Source organism: Lynx rufus, unplaced genomic scaffold (assembly GCF_022079265.1).
Source record: "Lynx rufus isolate CCGP_SWC_20201006 ecotype Redwood Valley unplaced genomic scaffold, mLynRuf1.p SCAF_8, whole genome shotgun sequence".
In the NCBI taxonomy this organism is placed as follows: Eukaryota; Metazoa; Chordata; class Mammalia; order Carnivora; family Felidae; genus Lynx; species Lynx rufus.
This window is the reverse complement of record NW_025814896.1, coordinates 133,082,591-133,109,876: the sequence shown is the minus strand read 5'-3', so window position 1 is coordinate 133,109,876 and position 27,286 is coordinate 133,082,591. Positions and strand designations below refer to the sequence as shown.

At 43.1% G+C, this 27,286-nt stretch overlaps 1 protein-coding gene and 1 pseudogene across 1 annotated transcript in view; one reads left to right on the top strand and one right to left on the bottom strand.

The window, feature by feature from the left end:
* NOL10 (nucleolar protein 10) overlaps positions 1–26,691 on the bottom strand; it is a 91,680-nt gene extending 64,989 nt beyond the window's left edge. The window contains exons 1-12 of the mRNA XM_047068940.1: positions 26,559–26,691; positions 23,790–23,835; positions 21,210–21,308; positions 17,874–17,951; positions 16,475–16,512; positions 14,911–15,047; positions 14,098–14,163; positions 12,195–12,255; positions 6,813–6,898; positions 4,247–4,325; positions 2,358–2,507; positions 324–390 (exon numbers count right to left, since the gene is read on the bottom strand). Of these exons, the coding sequence (XP_046924896.1) occupies positions 324–390; positions 2,358–2,507; positions 4,247–4,325; positions 6,813–6,898; positions 12,195–12,255; positions 14,098–14,163; positions 14,911–15,047; positions 16,475–16,512; positions 17,874–17,951; positions 21,210–21,308; positions 23,790–23,835; positions 26,559–26,624 (973 nt within the window). The 5' untranslated portion in view covers positions 26,625–26,691. The remainder of the gene's footprint in view (positions 1–323; positions 391–2,357; positions 2,508–4,246; positions 4,326–6,812; positions 6,899–12,194; positions 12,256–14,097; positions 14,164–14,910; positions 15,048–16,474; positions 16,513–17,873; positions 17,952–21,209; positions 21,309–23,789; positions 23,836–26,558) is intronic.
* LOC124504509 (uncharacterized) lies at positions 22,862–23,019 on the top strand (annotated as a pseudogene).
* Positions 26,692–27,286: the final 595 nt, after the last annotated feature.

The following is a 27,286-nucleotide window of genomic DNA, read 5'->3' as shown; positions in this document are numbered from 1 at the left end:
ACCTCAATTTCCACACGCTATTACTAATCACATAAAAGGGTGAAGAGCACACTAAAATAGCATCTCACCTGCCACCTACCTATATATTGTTACCAGTTTCTACTAATAGCTAGGCTGGCTACGGGCTGAGTCACTGAGAGTGCCATTTTCTGAATCATCCACACCACTTCCTGCTCCTGATTCTTCCAGTAAATACAATATCCAAGAACAGTCCTGACCAAGCCAAACCCCGTCTTAACAAATGAAATGAAATGTGTTTAAAACCCAATAAAGCACAACTCAGATTTATCTCGCTGAATGACCCATCGCCACATACCGCATACCTGAGTTGGGATAGAGGCAGACATCATTAATGTCATGTTCTGGTTCCAAGGAAGTAAATATTTTTCCCTAAAAGAATAGGCAAAAAGGAATTATTAAAACAGTTAAAGGAAGACAACTTTTGGCAATGCTGAGTAAAGAAAATAAACTGGAGGTATGACATAGCCATGTGGTTATGTGTAAATGGTACTGTGTAAAGAAATAAAATCACCTGATTGAAAATAAAGAATTTAAACTATGGTAGAGAGCTCATTTTATCACTTTATCAAATGCTTTCACTTTAGAAACAAAGAAACTGAGGCGAATGGGGGAAAAGCGACTTAACCAAGGAAATAAATACAGTTTCGCAGATAATGTTTTCATAGCGGCAATGGGTAAAGTTTAAGATAAAGTTGTGTATCAACTCAGGAAATCTCTCATAATCTGGAGTTAAACTCGTTGAACTCGTAATCCCCAGTTAAAGCCATACTCAAAGAAACCAAAGACTGGGAGGGAGTCAACACGGCAGGACGAAGACACTTTCTGCCAACTGTATACCATAAGGCCTTGAGGAGGATCAAGGAAGACAATGGGTATAAATGATAACTTACAAAATGAAATCCTGTAAATACGCAATGAGTTACTTACACAGGAAAGACTACCACACTTCTATTTTCAATGGGAGAGAGGGGAGGAACGTGCTATATTTTAAATTAAGAGAGGGAAAGTAAAAGAAACAAAAGAGAGGAGAAGATGGGAATGGGAAAAGGTGATGAGAAAGATAAACAAAGAAAAGCAAGTCAAGCAAAACCAAGTAATCTGGGTGTTGGTCAAGAGGGCGTATTTAGTCATAACAACAACGCCAAAATAAAACTTATTGCAGCAACGACGGCAGGATAATTTCAAGCGCTGGTGTTGAAAATGTCTGCCAGCTCTCACGTTTATTAACTCGCTACCAGAGGCTCCCAGGGCAAAGGAGAGGGGACAGTTAAGGCACGGGGAGGACGGCTCCCGCACGCTCGGTGAAAAGCTGCAGCCAAATTCTAATTCGAGATAGAGCTAGGAACGGTCAATACTCTGCGAGTTAGCCAAATGAAGAGTGGACACAGAAGTTATGCTCCAAGCGGCCAGGAACCCCAGGGCGTAGCTGAGGGGTGATGAGGTCGCGTCGCGGGCCGCTGTGTCGGGCACACGCGGGCCCCCGGGACAGGCCAGGCCTGTCCTCTGGCGCTAACGCTGCGGCCTCTGGACCCTGCACCCTCTTCACCTCAAAAACGAGTTAAAAAAATAAAAAGGAAGTAACGCTTTTTGACTCAAGACACGAAAGTTTGTAACTAATTAAACGCAAAGAGCTCTTAAAAGCAACTGCTATACTGAATACATTTTCTCCCAGTTTGCAGACGAACTAACCTTTCACTAGTTTCTCCCAAGTTTTAAAATGAAAGACGAAAAGCACAAGGCAGACGAAAACCAGAAATATGGGCTTTTGTTACTTTTACTTTTTCACTGTTACTTGGAACTGAGGGGAAAGAACAACAGACAGTTTTAAGAAAATACTGCTTTTTAAAAAAAAACACTCTAAGGAATTACCGTGAAGGGGTCATTTCCAAAAGCCAATTCTTTTGAGATTGGTTTTAAGAGGTATGAAACTGAAATACATAATAACACTGACATGGAAAGATAATTAGTCGCTCATAAAAACTTTCCCAAGGCTGTGAGAGAGCCTCAGGATCTAGGAGGTTCTCATGGGGCGATGTTTTTAAAACGTGATTTACGCTACCCAAGCAAACACGGTTTTAAACGTGATTTACGAACCCAAGCAAAAGGCATGCCAGTTCTAGCAAACCGGGAAAACTTCGTAGCAGGAAGAAGGCAGTCTGGACTACTTTATCTCAGTGGGAACATTAGCTCTGCTGAAGTACCTGTCTCCCAGCTAAGTTCCCAAACAGGGACTCGGCATCTTTCTCAAGAGCCCACGTAACTCAAAACGGGCAACAGAAAGAAAAAAATCTTCAGGAAAATACACTAATAAGTTATGTCAACAAAAAAGTACATACTGAGTTCTTGTTCCACATTTTGACGATTCGTGAGTCTGCAGACAAAATCAAATCTAATGAATCCTGGAAATGAAGTGACTTAATGGGCAGCCCGTACTGGTGATCCTTAACCAGCAATGGCTTATCTGATCGAAGATCATATAATAAAACCTAAAAAAAAAAAAAAAGAAAACAAGTTATTTCTGTTTCAACAAATTAAATATATTTATCTTAAAAAGCAACTTTGTAACTTTGAATAATGGCTACCATTTGTTTCACTGCCTTTTTATGAGCACAGTGAACACTTACTCAGGGCACAAAGATTTTATTTTTTTTTAAATTTTTTTAATGTTTATTTATTTTTGAGAGAGAGACAGAGAGACAGAGACAGAGAGACAGAGCATGAGCAGGGGAGGAGCAGAGAGAGAGGGAGACACAGAATCCGAAGCAGGCTCCAGGCTCCGAGCTGTCAGCACAGAGCCCAACACCAGGCTCAAGCTCACAAACCGTGAGATCATGACCTGAGCCGAAGCCGGACGCTCAACCAACTGAGCCACCCAGGCGCCCCAAAGGGCACAAAGATTTTAAAGTCAGACAGCAAAAATACTCTAGAAAAATCCCTTAAGTTTACCTGTAGAGTACATAGGTTTTTTTGTTCAATTTTTTTTAATGTTTATTCATCCTTGAGAGAGAGAGAGCACAAGCAGGGGAGGGGCAGAGAGAGAGTGGGGGGGGGCGGGGGGGGGGGCCACAGAATCCAAAGCAGGCTCCAGGCTCCGAGCTGTCAGCACAGAGCCCGACGTGGGACTCGAATACACGAACCATGAGATCATGACCTGAGCCGAAGTCAGACGCTCAACCGACTGAGCCACCCAGGTGCCCAAAGTACATGGTTTGATTTAACTGGAAAGTAAGTTTCTGGCACACTAAGATTGAGAACTACTGAGCTATATTAAGAAAGGAACAAAAAGGAAAATTCGTAAGAACTCGTGCCATTTGGGAACTGAACCAAATATATATGCGGAGGGCCTACTAAGGACCAAGCGCTGTCGCAGCAACTGACAGAAATAAGAATAAAAGGCTTAGTGAAGATGATCCTGGCAGATGTGCGACAGATGGGGGTGGCGAGGTTAGGACTGTTGGGGGAGGGGAGGGGAGGGAAGTGGGCAGGCAGGTCTCTTCTGAGCCTTGTCACTAGAGGCAAGAGGGCTGGGGAAGCTCGCTGCCAGTCCCTGGTGACAGATCCTCTGTAGACCCTGATGACAGAGGTGAACTCCACTGGAAGCAGGGTCCAGACCCGCTCTGGAGAACAAACTTACAAGTGTGTGAATTCTGCCTTGAAGTAAAGAAGGGAAGAAAGAAAGGATGAAATTAACCCTCTGTAGCCGCTCAATCCATCCTTGTCAGACCAGCTCTGCTAAGGTGTGTTACTGCCTGGGATGTGGTCAGTGGTGCTCGGAGAGAAAAAAGGTTCCTTGTACAAATAAGTTTTGGAAATACTTGTTAAACACATTTCTTGTCTAGGGGAATCTCAGAGCCTTCAATACATATTGAAAAGCACTGTGAGCCTCCAAGAGCAGGAGTCTGGCAGAATTCCAGATTCTGCAGACCACAGAATTCTGTTCCACACACTCTGGAAAATGTTGTTCTAAACCACGGTCAAGAGAATGCCTGAGGCATACCCACACGGTACCTCCAGCTCGACAGCCCCTCAGACCCACCGTGAAGGCCAGAATCAGAATTTCTCAAGGTACTAAAATAGAGGATTCTGGAGAACCCACTCCACTCTGGCCAAAACAAGAATGCCTCATTTCCTGTTCCCACAGTGAACAGAAAGTATTTCCCAGAATACCTACATGTCTCTGAGATACTAACGTTAAGTACGAAGTTCTCAATTTAAACATGTTTACCTGCCCGGTAGATGTTCCAACTGCCATGGTCAAGGCTCCATTAAATTTCAAAGCAGAGATTGTTGGTAAACTGTTTATCCTGAAAGGCAAAATATTCATGTTCCATATATATATGGTCAAACTTTCCAAGTAAAAAGTCGTTATTAATCTGCAATTCGCTTTTTTGGAAGTTTTTATTTACTTATTGAGAGAGAGAAAGAGCAGGGGAAGGGCAGAGAGAAACAGGGACAGAGGATCCGAAGTGGGCTCCATGCAGACAGCAGAGAGCCCAATGCAGGCCTCAAATTCATGAACCGGGAGGTCATGACCTGAGCTGAAGCTGGATGCTTAACCAACTGGGCCACATAGATGCCCCTATTAATCTTCAATTCTAAAGGGGAAATCACACTTCTATCCTTATGTTTAAAAAAAATCATTGCATCAGGGGGCGCCTGGGTGGCTCAGTCGGTTGAGCATCCAACTTCGGTCAGGTCATGATCTCACAGCATGAGTTCAAGCCTCGCATAGGGCCCTGTCCTGACAGCTCAGAGCCTGGAGCCTGCTTCAGATTCTGTGTCTTCCTCTCTGACCTTCCCCTGTTCATGCTCTCTCTCTGTCTCAAAAATAAACAAACATTAAAAAAAAAAAAATGCCCCACCAAGGGCAAACGAAGCCACTAAAAACTATTTGTGAATCAATATTCCATTAAAAAAAAAAAAAAAGAATATTTCTAAAGACCACAGGAGAGATTATCTTTTCATATCCCTTCTTTAAATTTTCTATGTTCACTTCTATTACAGTCATAAATTTAAAGCAAAAACAACCTTAAGACATAATCATAATACAAAGAACGCTGGCCTGTTTCCTCAAATGACTTTTCTAAGAAGAAATCGTCGATGACAGAGCTTATAAATAGAAACCAAGTCTCTCCATTTTAATTCAAAGACAAGTTAATGTTTATGAGTAAGAGAAAATTAACTTTTCTGCTTCCTAGGGAGTGGGTAAATAGCTTTCTCTTACAACTGACTCCCTACTTTCTAAAAATAAGCAGGTATTGGATTCGTTTTCTTTCATACCAATATAATGAAATGTTGAGAAGCATTTTTGTTGGTTTCTTCCATTGACAAATAGAGCTTCACAGTAATTCAGTAACCTGTGTGTTAACGTTTAGAGATTCTCTGTATGTGTGTTATATTTCACAACAAAAATGTCTGATTCTAAGAACAAAAAAAACGAATATAAAATGAGTGAATTTTCCACTTTAAAATTCTTTACTATACTCCATATTGTGATCAGTGAAGTTGTTCATTAGTATTACTTTAATAAAACTCAGCAAGAGGGCAAAAATTTCCTATACTCCCTTTAAGTGTCATGATTAACAGATGAAAAAAAAAAATCAACTTATTCTTTACTTATATCAGGAAAAATATATATTAGAAAAAGACGTCTTTCCAGATCAGTGATTCTTAACTTTTCTCCAAGTCAAGCTTTACATAAGCTGATTTTTCAAAAGACGGAACTATACAGGGTTGCCTGGATGGCTCACTTAAACGTCTGACTTCTGCTCAGGTCGTGATCTCACAGGTTCATGAGTTCAAGCCCCATGTCGGGCTCTGTGCTGACAGCTCAGAGCCTGGAGCCTGGTTTGGATTCTGTGTCTCCCTCTCTCTGCCCCTCCCCATACTTTCTCTCTCTCAAAAAGTAAATAAATAAACATAAAAAAAAATTTTAAAAAGATACAACTATATAAATTCTTCTCTCCCCCAGGAAAACACAAATGACACACAAATCAGCAGTAATTTAGAGGGTCCATGTTCTCTCTGTACCCCACGCATCAAACACCCCACCTCCCACATGATACAGCTACAGACAGGTAAATGTTTGACCAGCTGAAATGAATAAACGCTAATAAAGTTACATTACTGCAAATATCAAGAGCCCAGAGAAAGGAAGTTCCTGAACCGATTATAGCAAATAATCCCATGTTAAGAATCTGACCAAGAGAGTATAAGACTGCATACTAATGCGAGCTCAGAAAAATGTCTGAAAACATGTACCAAACAGTAACCTCTCTGGTGAGTGAAGGACAGGGGGCTTGCAGTTCTTACTTAATTCAGGCATTTAGAAGTTTTTAGCGCCCAAGTGTGTTACTTTTCTGATTGTTATAAATGTAGCAACTGGCAAACAGGAACAAGAAAATCTCAGAAACACTTGCCTCCCTCCAAGGTAGAACTCAAAGTACATCTTTCCTTTTCACTTACTGACAGGAGTGGCGACCTCCCAGTTCTATCACTAGACCCTAAAGAATTGGAAATACAAATTTCTCCAGTGCATCAATTTTAATACAATTCCACAGCAACTAACAAAAAAGACATTCTATGTAGCACCTGAGAAAGGAATTCTGTCTGGCTTTCCCACTTAGTGAACTTTTCCAAGAGAAGGATTTTTACATAAAATAGTCACAAAACTACAACCTTAGACATGAGTCTGAAGAATTTCATCCTTTACTGATTTTAACCTGGTATTGACACATGCGTTTAAACCATAAACAAATGGATATTTAAAAAGTACGTCAATTCCCACTTACTCTGAATCTGCTGTGACGCTACTCAGTGCACAGTCTAGCAGACCAACTCTACTGCGAGTTCTTGGGTCCCAGCACTCCACACGACCCTCAACACACAAAAAGTGGTAATTTTACACAATAGCTACTGCCAGGTATTTTTAGACAAACACCAAAAAAGGCCTTATTAACACAGTCTCATGGGAGATAAGAATTTAACTTTTTACCTTAATACCCTTTTTAATACTGTCAAATGTTTTATGATAAGCTGAGTTTGTTTTAGAATTGAAAGAAAGAAAGAAAGAAAGAAAGAAAGAAAGAAAGAAAGAAAGAAAGAAGAAAGAAAAGAAAGAAAGAAAGAAAAAGAAAATGGACGATTGGTTAAGAAAAGAAGTCCAAAATGCAATGCATGATCCCTGTCTGGACCTTGGTTTGCTTGGGAGGGTGGATGGGGGAGGAGCTGTAAAAGACACTTTGGTATATAACTGGGGATATCTGAATACTGTATCAGCATTAAGTATTTAATATGTAACATTATTGTATCAATTTAAATTTCTTAGGGATGATAACAGTAATATGATTTATAGGAGAGAGTCCTTGGGTTTTGTTTTGTTTTAAATGTTTATTTTTGAGAGAGAGAGAGAGAGAGAGAGAGAGAGAGTGCACACGTGAGAAGGGGAGGGTCAGAGAGAGAGGGAGACAGAGGATCTGAAGCAGGCTCTGTGCTGGGGCTCAAGCCCACAAACTATGAGACCATGACCTGAGCCGAAACCAAGAATTGGATGCTTATCCAACGGAACCACCCAGGAGCTCCAAAGCCCCTGCTTTTAAGAAAAACATTTCAGAAGTATTTAGGGCTAAAATATCATAATGTCTGCAACTTGTTTCCAAATGGCTCAAAAAACGTATTTCGTATAACACACATGCACATTTTTATAGCAAAAGAAAGCAAATGTGCAAAATGTATATAAGTGATTAGTGAACTATGTTTTTAACTTTGCAGAAAGTGAAGTTTTCAGATTTTCAGATTTTTTTAAAAATAAAAAGCAAAAAATTAAGCAAATAGAGCAAATAAAGCAAAACATGAAAAAAACAAAATGAGAACTGCAACCAACAGAGTAAGGGAACAAGTGGCATAACCCATCTAAGAATACTACGTGATCACTGAAAAGAATGACTTAGATGTGCATATACTAGAAATGCGTCCACAATCTGTCAGGTAAAAAAAAGTTTACTTAAAGAAAACAGTATGGGGGGCACCTGGGTGGCTCAATCCAGGAGTTATGCGTCCAACTCTTGACTTCAGCTCAGGTCATGATCGCAGGGTCATGGGATTGAGGCCCCCCATCTTGGAGCCTGCTTAAGAGTCTCTCCCTCGGTCTCATAAAAAAAAAAAAGGTATGATCCCACTGTCTTTTTTAAAAAAATGACTGTACTAACACAGAAAACCCTGAGAGGACACACAACGAATCATTAACAGTGTTTAGGAAGTGGAAGGAAACAGGATTGGGGTAGGCAGAAAGGGAACTACGCTTCTCCCTTTTTACTCTTCTGTATTTATTTAATTTTGTGATGATAAAAAAAATAAAGATTTTTTAAAAAACTGTTTACTATAACAACCACCTTAAAAAGTAAGACCTCAAACATCCTTAAAAGGCTTGACCTCGTGAGTCATTTAGTGTTATTACAAGTGTGTCTGTCACAAAGATAAATAGAGGAAATCTTAGACATCATGCAGCAAGCAATTCCAAGTGGTCTGGTCTTCATGCCTTCTCAAAATGAGTTAACAGACTTTATGGACAGAAAAAAGAAAAATCACATTTCAAAAACAAAAAAAACAGGTATGCAGATAAATTCCAGAGTAAATACAAACTTTTTTTTTTTTTAACCATAACGGCTCTGTGTGACCTAAATTTGAATATTTGTTGCTAAAGCCCGCACTCTTACGTACTCCAAAAAGCACAAAACGCAAGCCCTTATTGTTTGATTCTGACAGTAAGTAATAACACCTGTCACAGACAAAAATAAAAACCCAACATGGAATATCCAACTTCATGTAAAAGTGACTGTGGAAGTCTGGTCTGACTATGCAGACCAAATGTCAAGCCCCCCCGGTAATCCAGGAATTTCAGGAACCCCGCCTTCAGGCAAGAGCGGGTCCAGTCTCCCCTCAGGGACAGGCTTAACCAACAGCTGGTGAGGGAGTAGCCTGCTCTGGTGGATACCTTCTCTTACAGGGCAAGTATCGTAAGGAGTAAACTGGTCTGTGAGGACTCTATTTAAAAACTACTTTTCCAGGGGCGCCTGGGTGGCTCAGTCGGTTAAGTGTCCGACTTCGGCTCAGGTCATGATCTCACGGTCCGTGGGTTCGAGCCCCGCATTAGGCTCTGTGCCGACAGCTCGGAGCCTGGAGCCTGCTTCGGATTCTGTGTCTCCCTCTCTCTCTGCCCCTCCCCCATTCATGCTCTGTCTCTCTTGGTCTCAAAAATAAATAAACATTAAAAAAAAACAAAACTATTTTTCCGAAGAAAATCTTTTAAAACCTCCCCTTGGTAATCTCAAGAAAAGTACTTACCAAGAGAATGCTTCATTGGCCTGATTTAGGCACAATACTATTATAATATATTCAACACAGTTTTATATATTTTCATTAGGCCAACTGTGTCCATTTCGAATCCTAATCTTTTAACATAAAAATAATTTGATGAGAGGTGCACCTGGGTGGCTCAGTCTGGGTGTCTGACTCTTGATTTAGGCTCAGGTCATGATTTCAGTTTGTTTGATTGAGCCCCAGGTTAACTCTGCGCTGACAGTGTGGAGCCTGCTTGAGATTCTCTCTCTCCCTGTCTTCCTGCCCCTCCCCAGATTGCACACAGTACTCTCTCTCTCTCTCTTTCTCTCTCTCTGTCTCTCAAAATGAACAAACTTAAATAAACAGGGGCACCTGGGTGGCTCAGTCGGCTGAGCGTCCGCCTCCAGCTCAAGTCATGATCTCACGGTTCATGAGTTTGAGCCCCACACAGGGCTCTGTGCTCACAGCTCAGAGCCTGGAGCCTGCTTCAGATTCTGTCTCCCTCTCTCTCTCTCTGTCCCTCCCCCACTCATGCTCTGTCTCTCCCTCTCTCTGTCAAAATAAATAAACTTTAAATAAATACATAAATAACTTGAGAAGAGACCTAAATTTCATCCACATGGGATTGGGTTGATCAACTATAGTACATTCTAACAAAGGAATCCTAGCCATCAGTTTTTCAAAATTAGTTTAGCATTACAATAAGTACAAATGTATAAAGACGCATGGTCTATACTATTATGTTTAAAAAAAAGCAAATGAAGAGCTACAGTATATAATTTCATCTTTGTAAAAAACTTTAAAAATACCTAACACGTACGTATACCTGCATATACCTAGAAAGAAACATTAAAGAATTAACTCTGGCTGTAGGATTTGGTGACTGGAAAGTACAAGATGACATTTTTTCAATAATATGTTTCTGACCTTTTTTTTACTAGGAGTATCTATTGTAATTAAAAATGCAAATCTAGGGGCACCTGGGTGGCTCAGTCTGTTAAGGGTCCAGCTTCAGCTCAGGTCATGATCTCACGGTTCGTGGGTTCGAGCCCCACGTCAGGCTCTGTGCCGACAGCTCGGAGCCCGGAGCCTGCTTCGGATTCTGTGTCTCCCTCTCTCTCTCTCTGTCCCTCCCCCACTCATGCTCTGTCTCTCCCTGTCTCTGTCAAAATAAATAAACTTTAAATAAATACATAAATAACTTGAGAAGAGACCTAAATTTCATCCACATGGGATTGGGTTAATCAACTATAGTACATTCTAACAAAGGAATCCTAGCCATCAGTTTTTCAAAATTAGTTTAGCATTACAATAAGTACAAATGTATAAAGACGCATGGTCTATACTATTATGTTTAAAAAAAAGCAAATGAAGAGCTACAGTATATAATTTCATCTTTGTAAAAAACTTTAAAAATACCTAACACGTACGTATACTTGCATATACCTAGAAAGAAACATTAAAGAATTAACTCTGGCTGTAGGATTTGGTGACTGGAAAGTACAAGATGACATTTTTTCAATAATATGTTTCTGACCTTTTTTTTACTATTGTAATTAAAAATGCAAATCTAGGGGCGCCTGGGTGGCTCAGTCTGTTAAGGGTCCAGCTTCAGCTCAGGTCATGATCTCACGGTTCGTGGGTTCGAGCCCCACGTCAGGCTCTGTGCCGACAGCTCGGAACCCGGAGCCTGCTTCGGATTCTGTGTCTCCCTCTCTCTCTGCCCTGTCCCAACTCGTGCTCTGTCCCTCTCTCTCGCTCTCTAAACATTAAAAAAAAATTTTTTTAAAGCAAATCTAGGAAAATTCTTGACAAGCATGAAGAACATGGATTCAAAAGCACTGCAGTTTAAAAGGAAAATGTTGGGGCGCCTGGGTGGCGCAGTCGGTTAAGCGTCCGACTTCAGCCAGGTCACGATCTCGCGGTCCGTGAGTTCGAGCCCCGCGTCGGGCTCTGGGCTGATGGCTCGGAGCCTGGAGCCTGTTTCCGATTCTGTGTCTCCCTCTCTCTCTGCCCCTCCCCCATTCATGCTCTGTCTCTCTCTGTCCCAAAAATAAATAAACGTTGAAAAAAAAAAATAAATAAAAAATAAAAGGAAAATGTTGCGTATTTCCTGAATGCTACTATGCAGGATATACAAATCACAATCCCATTCGCCTCTACAGCGTAGGGTGCTTCCGCATGGCGCATCTCACGGGGTTCTCACCAGCACCTCTATAAAGCTGGCAAGGTGGTGTTACCTCCAGTTCTTCGATGAGGAAACTAAGCCTCAGGGCAACTGATTCTGTTGTAAAACCAGTAAGTATCAGAGAGCCGGGACTCCGGGACAGAGTGCCTCCAGTTAAGAAAAAGGCTGGCTGTCGCACAGCCGCTGGTCCCATGGAGCTGGTGATGCTCGTCTAGCTCCTGACGATCAATGTCAAAGCCAGACGAGATGCACGAGGGGGCAGTCTGCAGCAACAGAAACACCGTGGAGCGGTACCGACGTTCCACACAGGCAGCAACCCGTAGCCTGTGGCTCCAATGGCAGCCTGCTGAGAACAAGTAACTCGGTCCTTTTTTTTTGTTTCCGGTGTTTATTCATTGAGAGAGAGGGAGGGGGAGGAGCAGTGAGAGAGGAAGACAGAGGCTCCAAGGTGGGCTCTACACTGACAGCAGTGAGCCCTGTACGGGGCTCGAACTCATGAACCACTGAGATCATGACCTGAGCTGAAGTCGGATGCTGAACTGACTGGGCCCCCGGGCTCCACAAGCAACTCTGTCTTTGAGTAAAACTCCACTCGTCATCAAATGTGAAACAAATATTTAAAAAAATAAAGGCAACATGTGCTTACCTCTATTGTTCCTGTGGCGAACAAGCCATGCACTGAGTTTATGTCACACACATTATTCTCCCTAAAACAGGAAAGCAACAACGGAAAGCTTTATTATTTATTTTAGGCGGAAGGGATACTCGGTGAACTTTCTACACAAACAGCCCAGTCTTGTACAGAAAGAAAACATGCAAGTTCTTCCTCACTCACCTGCGCGTGAAAAAACACCAGAAATGAAGGACACTCAATCTGCCAGGCAGATGAGACAAGAGAGGAATTCCCTCTGAAATACTATCTCCCACCATGAGAATCAAGGCTCATTCGACTTTCTCCATGTTTTCTCCCCCGGCAGAAAGGACACGTGCAACCACTAAGCCAGTCCTGAGACCAGACTCGCTTGGGCCGGGGAGACTCATCGAGGCTTCCTTTTCTTTTTCTTTAAAACGGACACTTCACCCACCTCTTTCGGTTGTGTGAGGGTTACACGAAAAAATTTACAAAACGCGCAGCACAGCATCCAAACAAGACGCTCAACAAATAAGTAATAGCTACCATAAACAGGGAAGTGTGCAGCGAAAGAGCAGACAACTTTTTATTATTCAACAACACATCATGAAGCTACTCTAGTTTTGTTTTTTTTTTTAACGAAAATAAGAGCGCTGCAAGCCAATGTGAAAACATTAGCCAGAGTCTACCTAGTCTTTGTCACCACATGTCCTTCCAACCTTTAAAAACCTTTTCAAAGCGATAAGGAAAACCCAACAAGTTCTTTATACACTTGGAGGAGAAGTATCTAGCTTCTACCCCTTACTAGCTATGTGACCGTGGTCTTATCCTCTCTGCGCCTGAGCGGTCCTGTCTATAAGATGGAGATACTAATAGTACCTACCGTAAAATTGTTATAAGTTGTTTTTTTTTTTTTAATTTTTTTTAACGTTTATTTATTTTTGAGACAGCATGAATGGGGGAGGGTCAGAGAGAGAGGGAGACACAGAATGTGAAACAGACTCCAGGCTCTGAGCTGTCAGCACAGAGCCCGACGCAGGGCTCGAACTCACAGACCGCGAGATCACGACCTGAGCCGAAGTTGGATGCTTAACCGACTGAGCCACCCAGGCGCCCCAAATTGTTATAAGTTTAAAATGAGCTAATACATATAAAATGCCGACTAATATCTGGCACAGAGTATTTTCACTATTATCACTCTTACTGTTACTCAATATTATGATTATGACAAATGTATTCTTAAGGATTTCTCTTTGAATAAGACAAAAATGTAGACTATAATGTATGATCAAAGGAAAACTTGAAAAAAACCGAAAACGTCTGCCAGCAAAAACACAAAAAATAAAATTTTAAAAATGAAACTCCAAGTTAATTCAAAATGTCTCCACGAGAGATTAATATCACAGAACAAAATCATGAGAATTTAAAGAACACTGCACGGGCGCCTGGGTGGCGCAGTCGGTTAAGCGTCCGAGTTCAGCTCAGGTCACGATCTCGCGGTCCGTGAGTTCGAGCCCCGCGTCAGGCTCTGGGCTGATGGCTCAGAGCCTGGAGCCTGTTTCCGATTCTGTGTCTCCTTCTCTCTCTGCCCCTCCCCCCTTCATGCTCTGTCTCTCTCTGTCTCAAAAATAAATAAACGTTAAAAAAAAAAAATTAAAAAAAAAAATAAAGAACACTGCAAAAAACAATAAACCGGACTTCTTAGTGAGTTATAAAAATTTTCTAGTATGCCGAAAAAATTAAAAGTTTAAAGAAACCACCAGGTCTTCTGGTGAATTTTATGTTCAAGACAAATTGAAACTCTTTTTAACCAAGTTGCCCAGAGCTCTGCTTAAATGCAACAAGCTATCTGATAACTTGAGCGTCTGGCTCCCCCTCCTGGCCGAGAGAAACACCCGGATTCTGACAAGACACTCACGCAGCATCCGTCTGTAGAGGGTTCAAGTACCGTCCTTGTTCTAAATTTAATCTATAAACTTCAGAGCTGCAAAGTAATGAATAAAGTTAGAAAGCTGGTAAATGGCAATGAACTCTGCTTCAAGTAAATATAAATTTTAGAAACCTATATATATATATATATATATATATATATACACACACACACATACACACACACACACATACATATATACATTTCTGGCTTACAAGGCATTACTTCTCTCCAAAAACACCAAAATATATCTTAAGCCTAAACAATAATCACCTTATTTGTGAGTCTCTTCACGTATAAAAGTGATTTAAACAACTCATGTGACAAGGAAATATTATGAACTTATTAAGAAGAATATTATTTAAAAACACAGAGAATCCAAGATCCAAAATGGATCTATAGGTATATATAAGACTAGAAAAAATACAATAAAAACACTATTAAGGCGACATGATTATGGGGTTTTTTTATTCATACTTTTGAAAATATTCTCCCAATTTTCTAAAATGATTTATCATTTTTATCATCATATAGAAGGTGGTATTTAAAAATGAGGTTTCAAAATGTCATGCGATGGGGTTCCGCAACCGACTTCACCACCACTAAGACCGCTATTAGGTACCCATGTTGCTCTAGATTCAGAGCACGCCGCTAATAAAAGTCAATTTCTAAATGAGCAGTTACTTTGGAACTATACCCTTTGAGGGACCATGTCTTATCCCTCTCTTGATTCCTCTCCTCGATTTTAAGAACAGAAGTTGGAGGTGGAAAGGAGAAAGCAAAGGTGATCAGCCCCAATACCTCGCGCCAACAAAGTACAAGTCACAGGACGGATAGTGGTAGGAGAAATCTCTCCCGAACTTTGGTATTCTGGTTTTGTAGTAAAAACCCGACTGTGAGTGAAATTCGATGTATCTATCATTATGTAAAAAAACAATCTGAAAATGAAAGAAGAAAATCAGTTTGCTGAGGTTTCTAGGAAAAGCATTTATTTCATCATCACTAGAACTGACAAAGCAGGAGAAACTGTGATCTCTGCCACCCGCTCTGTGTGCACAAGTCTCCATGGTGACCAAGGACCGGGACTAAGAATCAAACCTCTGCCCTGCCTCCTTAATGCCTTCTTGCACCCCAGGAAAGCTTTTCTTGCCCTCTGAGAGAGACTGAAAACAAATGCCCTTCGTGCACCTGGCCCCGGCACTTTAGAGCACAGAGCAATGTTTGGCAACTTCAGAGAGTAATCTCTTACTTTCCTGAAGAACACAATTTAATAATCTCACAATTACCACTCAGGGTTTGATAAACTCCCTGTATCAACCTAATGTTAACATATTACAAAGGTATCTTAGAAACTGCAGACGGTATTTAGAAGCAAATCCATCAATATCTAGGGAAAAATACACTATAAAATGGCATGTCCCGAACACATGATTAATGACCACCACAGGCAAAAGAATCAACTGGGCTCCAGTCTCCGAACTGAGGACAATACATAAAGCCACGTCAGCTCAGAAAATTCAATGTTCCTTCCAGATGACATCTGACATCACTAAGCTTTTATTTTACTTTCAAAAACTTTTAATTTTAAATTGAATGAGGCACTCTACTGACAACTTTGTAACTACCGAAAACGACCTAAGGGTTGAGAGACGGACTAATGGGACCAAAAAAGAAAAGAAAAATATATATATATTTAGCTGTGTTTCGAGCCGTCTCAGAACTGTTCCACAACTACCTATTTGCAGTGTTAAGAAAATTAAGCATATAACAATGTTATTTTACTTTTCACATACGAAAGCAGCTTGGCAAATAACACCAGTGTCAATGTAAAAATTAAAAATCACAAATCTACAATCTAACATGGCCTAAAAAAGATGGCCGCTAACAATTCTTGACAACACAGATGAAGTTTCATATGCGATCCAGGAAACTTATTTTGGTATTAGACTGGCCAAAGGCTATCGCTATCACTGTCCTTTTAAAAGATATTCTATACAGGGGCGCCTGGGTGGCGCAGTCGGTTAAGCGTCCGACTTCAGCCAGGTCACGATCTCGCGGTCCGGGAGTTCGAGCCCCGCGTCAGGCTCTGGGCTGATGGCTCAGAGCCTGGAGCCTGTTTCCATTCTGTGTCTCCCTCTCTCTCTGCCCCTCCCCCGTTCATGCTCTGTCTCTCTCTGTCCCAAAAATAAATAAAACGTTGAAAAAAAAAAAAGATATTCTATACATCACACGTGTCAAACTAAAAAATATAGTCATAGAAAATAATGGGTTTTATTTTACCACACAGCTATTTTTAATGTAACAACAGGAACATCACAAAAATACTTCTCATGACTTCTTGAGGACCCAATACTATCAAGCGTACCTTTGAATAGTCATCAGACAAAGTTTCAAAGGTGACAACTGAAAAACAAGAAAACAGTTAAGAAAAATTACAATTACCAATCCACATTCTTCATAACAATGCAAACCTGAGGCAAAGATTCCAATTCAACACAAAAACTATGTACAAACTATATATAAACACCAGATCCCCCCCCCTTTTTTGTCCTTCTACAAAACAAGAAGAATGCTGCCATATTATATTGACCCCAAAACACCAAATGGAAAATTAAAAGCTTTATAATTTTTTCAACGCAGATCAACCAGATTTTCTGCAGAACTGAAGCTAATTAAATAAACTCACAAAACATAACGACTTCTAAATTCTACCAGTTTGTCTGAGATGCCCAAAACAGACATAGAAGAACATTAAGAAAATTATTTCTTTAAAAAAGAGAACAGCAGCTTTTTACTCATTCACCCACTAAACATAAAGAGTACAAACGGCATGTGGAGCTTGTACTGTTTTTAAAAAGGAATGGGTAAAACAAGCTGAAGAATACTTAGCCCATTACCTGTTTTCTCTCGACCCCAAACCCCAGCAGCCTGACAGAAATACCTGCTTTTTCCTGCCCTCCCCCCTGTGCAGTCAGTCGCCTTCTCTGCAGAGTGGACGGAGCCTATGAATGCGGGGAGCCTCCTGTGACTACATCGCATGAGATGGCGAAGGGGAGATTTATCATCACGTGAGCCCTTTAAAATCAGAGTTTTCTGCTGCTGCCGGCAGAAGGGGAAGTGGGAGAGAGACTCAAAGCAGGAGACAGACCCAACGACCAGGTGCTGCCTTAGAGGCGAAGACCAGGTGGCAAGGAACACAGGCTGCGGCCGCCAGGAAACGGGAGCCTCAGCCCTACAAGCACAACAGACTTCATTCTGCCCACAAGCGGAAAGCTGCGAAGCGGGTTCTTGCCCAGGGCCTCCGAGTAAGAGCCAGGTGGGCCTGGCTGACACCCAGAGGTCAGCGCCGAGCACAGAACACGGCACAGCCTGGATGAACTTCACCTACAGGGCTACGAGCTAACAAATGGATGTTTTAAGCTGCCACACTCATGGGAATTTGTTACACAGCAAAGAAAACTAACACACAACGCATTCCCGTTTTAAAAAGCAGAAGAGTTAGGGCGCCGGGGTGTCTCAGCGGGTTAGGTGTCTGACTCTTGACTTTGGCTCAGGTCATGATCTCAGTGTGTGAGTTCGAGCAGTGTGGGGCCTCCTTGGAATTCTCTCTCTGCCCCTCTTTCTCTCTGCCCCTTCCCCCGCTAGTACGTGTGCACCCTCTCCCTCCCTCTCTCAAAATAAATTTTAAAAAAATTTAAAAAGAAGACAACTATCCACATATAAAAATGCTATTTTCATGAATTCAAATTTAATCTCTTACTTACCTTCTGAATCTAAACACCTTTCAAACTTCAAGGATAATTGATAGGTGTCATAACATCGAACCCGAGGTTTATATGTTCCTATAAAAAAGATTAACGTGATGTAAAGCCTAAAGGAGGTACTTTTCACTGGCAATATCCTGCAGACAGGTTAAGTACACTTTTTGTTTAGAAGTAAGTAGGATTCATTATAACTACATGAAAGAAAAAGAATTTAAAAGCAGCCCTCCCCAACATCCCAAGGCGAAAACCAGCAAAGTAGATAAACAAGCAGGTCATAGACAATGAAGTACACGTAATACTAAACTTCACAAATAATCTAAGTAGACAAAAACAATGAGACAGTTACTGTCCGTCAGAATGGCAAAGATTAAAAGACGGTTAAATATCTGTGTAGGTGAGAGTGTTAAAAAGGCACTCTCATACACTTGGTGATTAGTATAAACTTCTCTGGAGAACAATCTGGCAAATCTGTAAAATATGTGATGTTTGTACACCTTGAATCTGTATTTCAACTGATACAAGTTTATCCTAGAGAAACACACCCACAAGTGTGCCAGAGACACAAAGAGTGTTTCCCGCAGCGCTGTTTACAACTGGCCAAAAACTGAGCGCAAATAAAACGTATACTGACGTGGAAATAGTTCAATAAATGATGGCCAATCATCACATAGCTCACGAGAGGATGGCCCAGGCCTGTGCCAACGGGGAAAGCCACCACAACATGCCACCGAGGACAAGAGACAGGGCAGAGAGCACAGGGAAGCGCCCCGGAGTGGCGCCTAGGGTCCCACGTCTGTATAAGTCAACACTGACGGCATAAGCACCATGTACAGAAGCTGGCAGAAGCACGGTGATGATCCCCGTGAAGTGCAATTCTAGGGCATTTCACATTGTGTCTTCTGCAATTCTGTAATGTTTGCATGTTTTATAAGTTTATCGTGTTTGCAATCAAAAAGAGAAAAAGACTGGTCTTTAAAGCCAAAAGATTTTTTTTTTTTTTTTAAAATAAAAGGAAGGAGGTAGTTCTCGAATCCCCGAGACCTCATTTAAAAATAATATGTAGGGGCGCCTGGGTGGCGCAGTCGGTTAAGCGTCCGACTTCAGCCAGGTCACGATCTCGCGGTCCGGGAGTTCGAGCCCCGCGTCAGGCTCTGGGCTGATGGCTCGGAGCCTGGAGCCTGCTTCCGATTCTGTGTCTCCCTCTCTCTCTGCCCCTCCCCCGTTCATGCTCTGTCTCTCTCTGTCCCAAAAATAAATAAACGTTGGAAAAAAAAAAAATTTTTTTTTAAAAATAATATGTAGTAGGGGGCGCCTGGGTGGCTCAGTCAGTTGAGCGTCGGACTTCAGCTCAGGTCATGATCTCATAGCTCGTGAGTTCGCCCCGTGTTGGGCTCGGTGCTGACAGCTCAGAGCCTGGAGCCTGCTTCGGATTCTGGGTCTCCCTCTCTCTCTCTCTCTCTCTCTGCCCTCTCCCGCTCATGCTGTCTCTGTCTCTCAAAAATAAACATTAACAAAAAAAAAATTTTTTTAATGGTTATGCAGTATAACATACAAATATACACACACATGTAACACGTTATATAACTGTTTACATATTTAAACCATATACAGTATATATAATTCATACATATGAACTGCAGACTAAGAAATGTGTTAATATTGAGACAATCATCAGCACAGAACAAAAGAGACTGGCATATACATGTATAAAAGTTCTGTCAAATAAGCAAGTGCTTGGAAAGGAGATATAAATGGATATAATGTTAAGTCAGCAAAAAGAAAAAAAAAGTGCACAATACACAGGATTTAGGTGCCACGATCACAGTCAAAACACACACTGGATAATGCTCTTCTAAATTATAACGTTAAAAGTTACCTGTGTTTCAGGGCTTTTTGATACTAACAAATAAATACTACTAACACAGAATGTTAGTGGCATAAAAAATATTAGTCCATTACACAGAAAATTATGTTAAAAGCAACCCTTCCCGGAACTTTCACTCATTGTTGGTAGGAATGTAAAATGATCTTGACCGCCTTGGAGAAAGTCTGGTGGCCGCTCATTAAAGCGAAACATACATCTACCCTACAGCCCAGCAATGTCCTCCAAAACAAGCCTGTGTAACATTGTCCACCGTGCTTTATTAACAATACTAAAAAATGAAAACAGTCCAGGTGTCCAGCAAATGGAGAATGGATGGATAAACTCTAGTACGTTCTTATGAAGAAATACTATTTGGTAAAAAGGAAAAACCACTGACACCTGTGCCAGCATGGACGAATCTCAAAGACCTAAGAAAATAGATCTCACGTAAAAAGAATATGCAGCGTATGACTACAGTTACATCAAGTTTCCCACAGAGCAGTGGTTGCCGGTGCATGGGTGGGATCAGGATGGACTGTGAGGGGCATGAAAGAAGTTTCTGGGTGAGAGGAAAGTTCTAGATCTTAACTGGGGTTTTGCCTACATAGGTGAATGCATCTGTCAAAACTCCTCAAAAGATCTGTGCGTTTCACTGCATGTAAATCTACCTAAAAGAAAAGCCGTAGATAAATACGGTCTGGTTAATGGTACACATGCTGAGGTATTTATGGGAAAAGTATACTGGTATCTGCAACCTGCTCTGAAATGCATCAAAAAACGGGATGGGGGCGCCTGGGGGGCTCGGTCGGTTAAGCATCTGACTTCGGCTCGGGTCATGATCTCGCAGTTTGTGGGTTCGAGCCCCACGTCGGGCTCTGTGCTGACAGCTCAGAGCCAGGAGACTGCTTTGGATTCTGTGTCTCCCTCCCTCTTTGCCCCTCCCCCTGCTCATGCTCTGTCTCTCAGCAATAAATAAATGTTTAAAAAAAAAAAAAAAACAGGATTAAAAAAAAAGGATGGATTGATGGATGGACAGAGATGGACAGATATGATCCAGCAATATACTACTGAGAATCTAGGTGGTGGGTAAAAGGATGTTCACCTTACAATTTTTTCAGTATTTCCGTATGTTTGAAAATTTTTATACTAAAACGTTAAGGTAATTAAAAAAAGCGACCTTTCGGGGCGCCTGGGTGGCGCAGTCGGTTAAGCGTCCGACTTCAGCCAGGTCACGATCTCGCGGTCCGTGAGTTCGAGCCCCGCGTCGGGCTCTGGGCTGATGGCTCGGAGCCTGGAGCCTGTTTCCGATTCTGTGTCTCCCTCTCTCTCTGTCCCTCCCCCGTTCATGCTCTCTCTCTGTCCCAAAAATAAATAAACGTTGGGAAAAAAAAAAAAAAAAAAAAAGCAACCTTTCCCACACTAGCATCTCCTGCTAGGAAATGTATGTAAGTCGTAACCAAAAACATGCTTACCAGTTGCTAAGATATACTGTCCATCTTTTGACACCTTAATAGTGGTACAAACGGTAGGCATTTCAAAATCCTGAATAAGTTCAATTCTCCTACGGACATCTGCAAAGACAGGAAGTAAAGAACTGATTTCACGACCAGGTGCTCATTTTTTTTATCTCCTAAGACCCAGCATGCAGAACAGTCACTCGAACAGGTCAACAATGTCCCAGTGCCTCCAAGCCTCGGAATACAGCCCCACCCATCACACAGGAAGGCTTTTTCTTAGCTCATACCTTAGCTTTCTAAGCTTAGTATTTTTTACTTTAAAAAAAATTTTTTTAAGTTTTTATTTATTTTTGACAGAGACAGAGTGCAAGCATGAGCGGGGGAGGTGCAGCGAGAGAGGGAGACGCAGGATCCGAAGCAGGCTCCAGGCTCCAAGCTGTCAGCACAGAGACCGACACGGGACTCGAACTCACGAACTGTGAGATCGTGACCTGGGCCGAAGTCGGACACTTAACCGACTGAGCCACCCAGGCGCCCCAGTATTTTTTACTTTTTAAAAAGTATCATCGCTAATTGAGAAAAAAAAAAATGTCCACAGTGGTATATCAAACATCCAGTTTCAAGAGCCAGATAAGGGGGGGAACACAACAAATATTATACCACTATCATTACTCAGTCACGGCTAAGACAAAAATCTTACCATTTTTTTCCTCCTAGATAATAAGTTTAGGGGCGCCTGGGCGGCTCAGTCGGTGGGGCGTCTGACTTCGGCTCAGGTCATGATCTCACAGCTTGTGAGTTCGAGCCCCATGTCAGGCTCCATATGCTAACAGCTTGGAGCCTAGAGCCTGCTTCCAGATTGTGCGTCTCCCCCTCTGCCCCTCCCCTACTCATGCTCTGTGTCTCTCTCTTTCTCTCTCTCCTTCAAAAACAAACACTAAAAAAATTGTTTTTAATTTAAATCTTCAAAATCCTAAGTTTATGTAAGAAACTGCTGGCAAGCTGACTTTGCCTCTGTTGGCACCAGGGTTCTGAGCCAAGAGGACCCAGGCTGGATTAAGATTTAGAGCAATCTCTCTGGATCAAAAGGCTTGAACACTGGACTCTCACAAAACCTGGTTCCCTTCTACAATCCACACAAGTGTCTACTGCAAGGACCATTTATGACTCCATGGCACATTACTGCCTTGCTTATTAAATTAAACCCAAATATAAGATTCAAACCAACTGAGTAGGAATGGCCCACTCAATATGAAAGACACATGATAGTTTTGAGATGGGCTGACAGAAAGGGTTGATGAACAGTTTTTCCTCTAAGTAACCTGAATCTCTTTTCTACACTCTAGGCCACTGGGTAGAACGTGGGGGAGGGGGGAGTGGTCAGAAGAAATCGGAATCAGTGAACATTACTAAAGGAGCAGTTCTTGTTTTCCTTGGATTCAAAGTTTCCATTTTCTAACTTTAGAACTATCTACACAAAGCCGCCTCTTCCAAGATGCTTGCCTTGGGGTATTTATCTCACGCACAGAAATCCTTTCCGATACCTTAGTCTTTGATTTTTAGAGACTAATTTAAACAACATCTATGGAAAGATAAATCATCTTTCACATGTGACAAGCTGTAATGGAGAAAATTTGCCAAAAATCTGCTCGAAACAAAACTGATCAATGCCTTAAACTTATGAATCCGGAAAAGAACGATTCAGTGTGACACCCGAATTCTGGCAGCTAACGTGAGACGAACGTCCGAGCGCATAAAGGTCGCCCCTAAGGTGACAAGGCGACCCACCTACACGGTGGGATGCCCGGGAGCTGCGATCTGCCCCTCCCTCAAAAAAACAACTGATCTTCTATCTTTCCCTATTCTTCCCAGCCAGTATAAATTAAAGAATGTAAATTTTCTGCAATTATCCTTTATGAAAAAGATGCTGACGTGCTGGAGAACAAAGCAGTCATGGCCCTGCTAGGAGAGACGGCCTTCCTCGGGTCTCCCGCATCCCCGCCCACCTTGCTAGGTCCCGCAAGACTGCCGTGCCCCGGTCGCGCCTTCGCCTGAGCCATCTCTCAGGGGTGTCTGCGCGGCCGAGAACCCTGATGGGTAAGGGAACGTGTCTCCTCTGGACAGACGGCAGCGGCAGGCTTGCTCACTGCGGCTACAGACGCAGCGGACTTCCCGAGCTAGGTGTGGCTCAGCTGCAACACAGACCCAGTGTGCCTGCAGCCACCTGGGCCGTGTTGAGTGTCCCTGTGGGACTCAGGGCAAGGGGAGCTGGCAGAGATACGCTGATGCTCATGCCACCTGCTGTGCCAAGCTGGGGTTCTCATCTCCGACCCAGGAATCTGGTCTCTTCCACTACTATCTGTGAAATCGTTAACAGGCTAACTCATTTTAAGTAGGTAGAATTCAACCTCACACCCACCAGGAACACATCAACCACAACAAAAGGTTTTTAGGAAGGAAAAGGGCAAAAAGTTTATTTCCCACTTTTTAACTGCCCTGTATCTTTGTCAACCTCCACTTAAATATGATAACAAATGTGTGAAAGCACTGTTGCATAGGTCGTGCACGTAGCCAGGGTGGGGAAAAAATACTCACCGACATCCTTCTTCTGTAGTGCTCTCTTCTTCCTGTCAGAAAGCCACTTAAAGAAAATGAAGAGACTTTATTTTAAAACAGATTTACTTTGCTTTCCTGCTTACCAAAGTGCTCACATTAAAAAAGTTAAAACTTTACAGGAATATATTAACAGAGGAAGTGAAAAGATTCTATAATCCCAACCCTGTTAACATATCCCCCGGGTTTTTTTTTCTTGTATATATTTACATATATTAGACAATACATCTTATTCATTTTATTTATTTTTTTAGTGTTTATTTATCTTTGAGAGAAACAGAGCGTGAGCCAGGGGAGGGGCAGAGAGAGGGAGACACAGAATCCAAAGCAGGCTCTAGGTGCTGACAGCAAAGAGCCGGACATGGGGCTCAAACCCACAAACCATGAGATCATGACCTGAGCTGAAGTCAGATGCTTAACCGACTGAGCTACCCAGGCGCCCCTAGACATTTTAGAACCACTATGTTTTACCCAAGAGAAAACGAATTCATTGGGAAAGTAATAAGCCTCAAATATTAGGAGGGTTACCACTAATATATGGAACAACTTTATTTAGGTCAAATATTAAAAAGCAAACCATTAAAAGGAGAAAGTTTCTTGAGCATATTTTTTACAAAGAACAAAACTAGATCATTAAGCAAATAGCTGACACTTGATAATATGGAAATGATGCTTTTAAGTCATACTCACTGACAGATTTTTTTTTTTTTGAGAGAGAGAGCGCGAGCGAGCACGCAAACCAGGCGAACGGCAGAGGGAGAGCGAGAATCTTAAGTAGGCTTCATGCTCAGCGCGGAGCCTGACTCGCGCTCCATCCCATGACCCTCGGGATCGTGACCTGAGTCAAAACCAAGAGTCAGATGCTCAACTGACTGAGCCACCCAGGCACCTCTGGGAGCAGATTTTCTTCTGAAGTTAACGTAGCTCAATTTAGCAGACGGCGTAATTCTAAAGCCCAAGTCTTTCGGGAGGCCTAGCTACCTCCTCCCCATTCGTGAGGCCTCCCCGGCTACAGTTGTTTGCACAAAGCAGCTCGGATGAAAGCTTCCAACAGCACTGGCGGGAACACCCTAACTTCCCACTTAAGCCTCCAAGGCCCACCTCTCCAGCCTTACCTGCCCCCACTGTCTCCCCATAGCATGCCACAGCCACACCCGCGCCTCTTCGGCTTCTCCAACATGCCAAGGGCATTCCCAGTTGGGGACATTTACGCTTTCTGTTCTCTCAACACTGAAAACTCTTTCCCCGTCTTTTCATTATCCAAGTTTCTGCTCAAATATCACCTCTTATAGAGAGGCCTTCCCTGAAGGCTTTATCCAAAACATTCTCTGACCACTTTCGCCACAACACTCTTTCTTCTTTTCCAATTTTTATTTAAATTCTAGTTAGCTGACATACAGCGTAACATTGGTTTCAGGAGTAAAACTCAGTGATCAGTCACTTACATGTAACACCAGCGCTCATCCCAACAAGTGCCCTCCTTAGTGCCCATCACCCATCTAGCCCATCCCCCCACCACCTCCTTCCAGCAACCCCCAATTTATTCTCTATCGTAAGAGTCTCTGTGGTTTGTTCCCCTCTCTCTTTTTTCCCCCTCCCATATGTTCATGTATTTTGTTTCTTAAATTCACAACGCTCTCTTCTAGTCCATTCATCGAAGCTGTCTTCCTGTTTGCTCACTTCTCCTCTCCCCCAACAGGGAAACTTATCACCATGTATCCCAACACTCAGAACAGGGCTACCGGCACGTAGTTACTTCTCAACAAATGCGCAGGATGACCAAAACGAGAAAGATCATGCTGTGTAACGAATAGTCGGAAGATGAGGAATTAGCTGGCCTGAATTCTGAAAAGAAAGGCAGACTCTAATCACAGACTCCAGATCTTTCGGGGGCAGGCACAGCGAAGAAGAAACAGCTCTTCGTTTATTCAGATTTCTAAGGGCAAGAGTGGAACTAACACCAGCATGCTATAAAATGACAAGTTTCAACACCAGTATCTAGCAAGTAATCTTAAAATGGAAATGAGCTTCTGCTAGAAGTTTCTTCCCACTGGCAGTGCCTGGACAGAGGCTTGCTCATCGCTTATAAGAAATTTAAAAAAAAACAAGCCGCAGATCATAGATGTGTGAGCTTGGACAACTCACTCTTGCCATCGCTGGATCTGCTGCATACCTTAAACATGAGAAGACGACTGTAAAAGAATCACTATTTTCCCAGCTTCTTCAAACTCTGAGGTCCTAAGACCCGATGAAATCAAGTTAAGGTCGGCAAGGTTCAGAAACACTGTCCTCTACACCACAGAAGTCTGCAGGTGCAAAGTCTGTGTGGGTTTTCTTGCTCACTTGCTGTATCTCTAGAACTTGCCGTACAATAGGAATCCAACAAACACCTGATGCGTGGACATTAAAATGGGGGAGAAAAGCCCGCAACCCATCTGTCCACGCTTTCCTCCTCGGTGCGGCAGAAGCTGGGTACATCCCCAGAAGCCCCAAAGGACGCGCGTCGCCTGTCCTAGAGAACTCTGCAAAAGTTCCAGCGAAGCTCATCGCCCCTGATCACCCGCCGCCCAGCTTCTGGCGCGGGGACAGCAGTGTCCTCGACGACCGGCACCGACCAGCTCCCGCGGGCACGGTCACTTGCCCCCCGGGCCTGCCCGAGCCAGGGGCCGGCCAGGACCAGGCTAACACGGAGGCCAGGGCCGAGGAGAGGGGCGGCTGCCTCGAGAGGCGGGGGACCCCGAAGTGTCTCACCTCAGGCAGGGACTTGCCGCAGCTGAGACTGTAAATCTTCACCTCGTTGAGGCTGGACACCTGCATGGCCGGACAGAGCAGCGGCGACCCACGTTCCTCCGCGAGCCCCTCTCCCCGCGCCACACGCGAGCACCCGAACCGCAGCGTGTCCCCGGCGCGACTGGCCGGCGTGCGGCACCGGCGACGGCTGATGACGCACTCGCGGCGCCGGAACTGCGCCAGTTCCCGGAGGAGGGGGCGTGGCCGAATGGAATGGAGCGGCTGGGGGCGGGGCTCTGGCCAGGCCACCCCGAGGGCGGGGAGCCGCGCAGTCTCCCCTGCGCGGTGCGTGCGTTGACACTCTCCTGGGGTCGCTGTCCTGGCCGAAGTGTCGCCGCCCGAGGCGGGCAGGCGGTGCAGGCCGGCGACCGGTGGCCTGGGGGGCTGGGTCAAGGGAACCCATCCAGCCCCTGGGCGAATCCAGAGTATTCAGAGCGGATTCTTCTCTCCTCCACCGTGTTTCTTTCAGCAACGTTACATTACAAATAAGTGCTCTTTAAAGTTGACGTATAAAAATGTTACTTGCGGGGGTGCCTGGGTGGCTCAGTCAGTTAATCGTCCAAGTCATGATTTTGTCTCAGGTCATGCATGATCCCGGCTCTGAGAGCCTGCTTAGGAGTATTTCCCTTTCTCTCTCCCCCTCTCTCTCAAACATTTTTTTTTTTTTAATGTTACTTTCGTCTAGATTT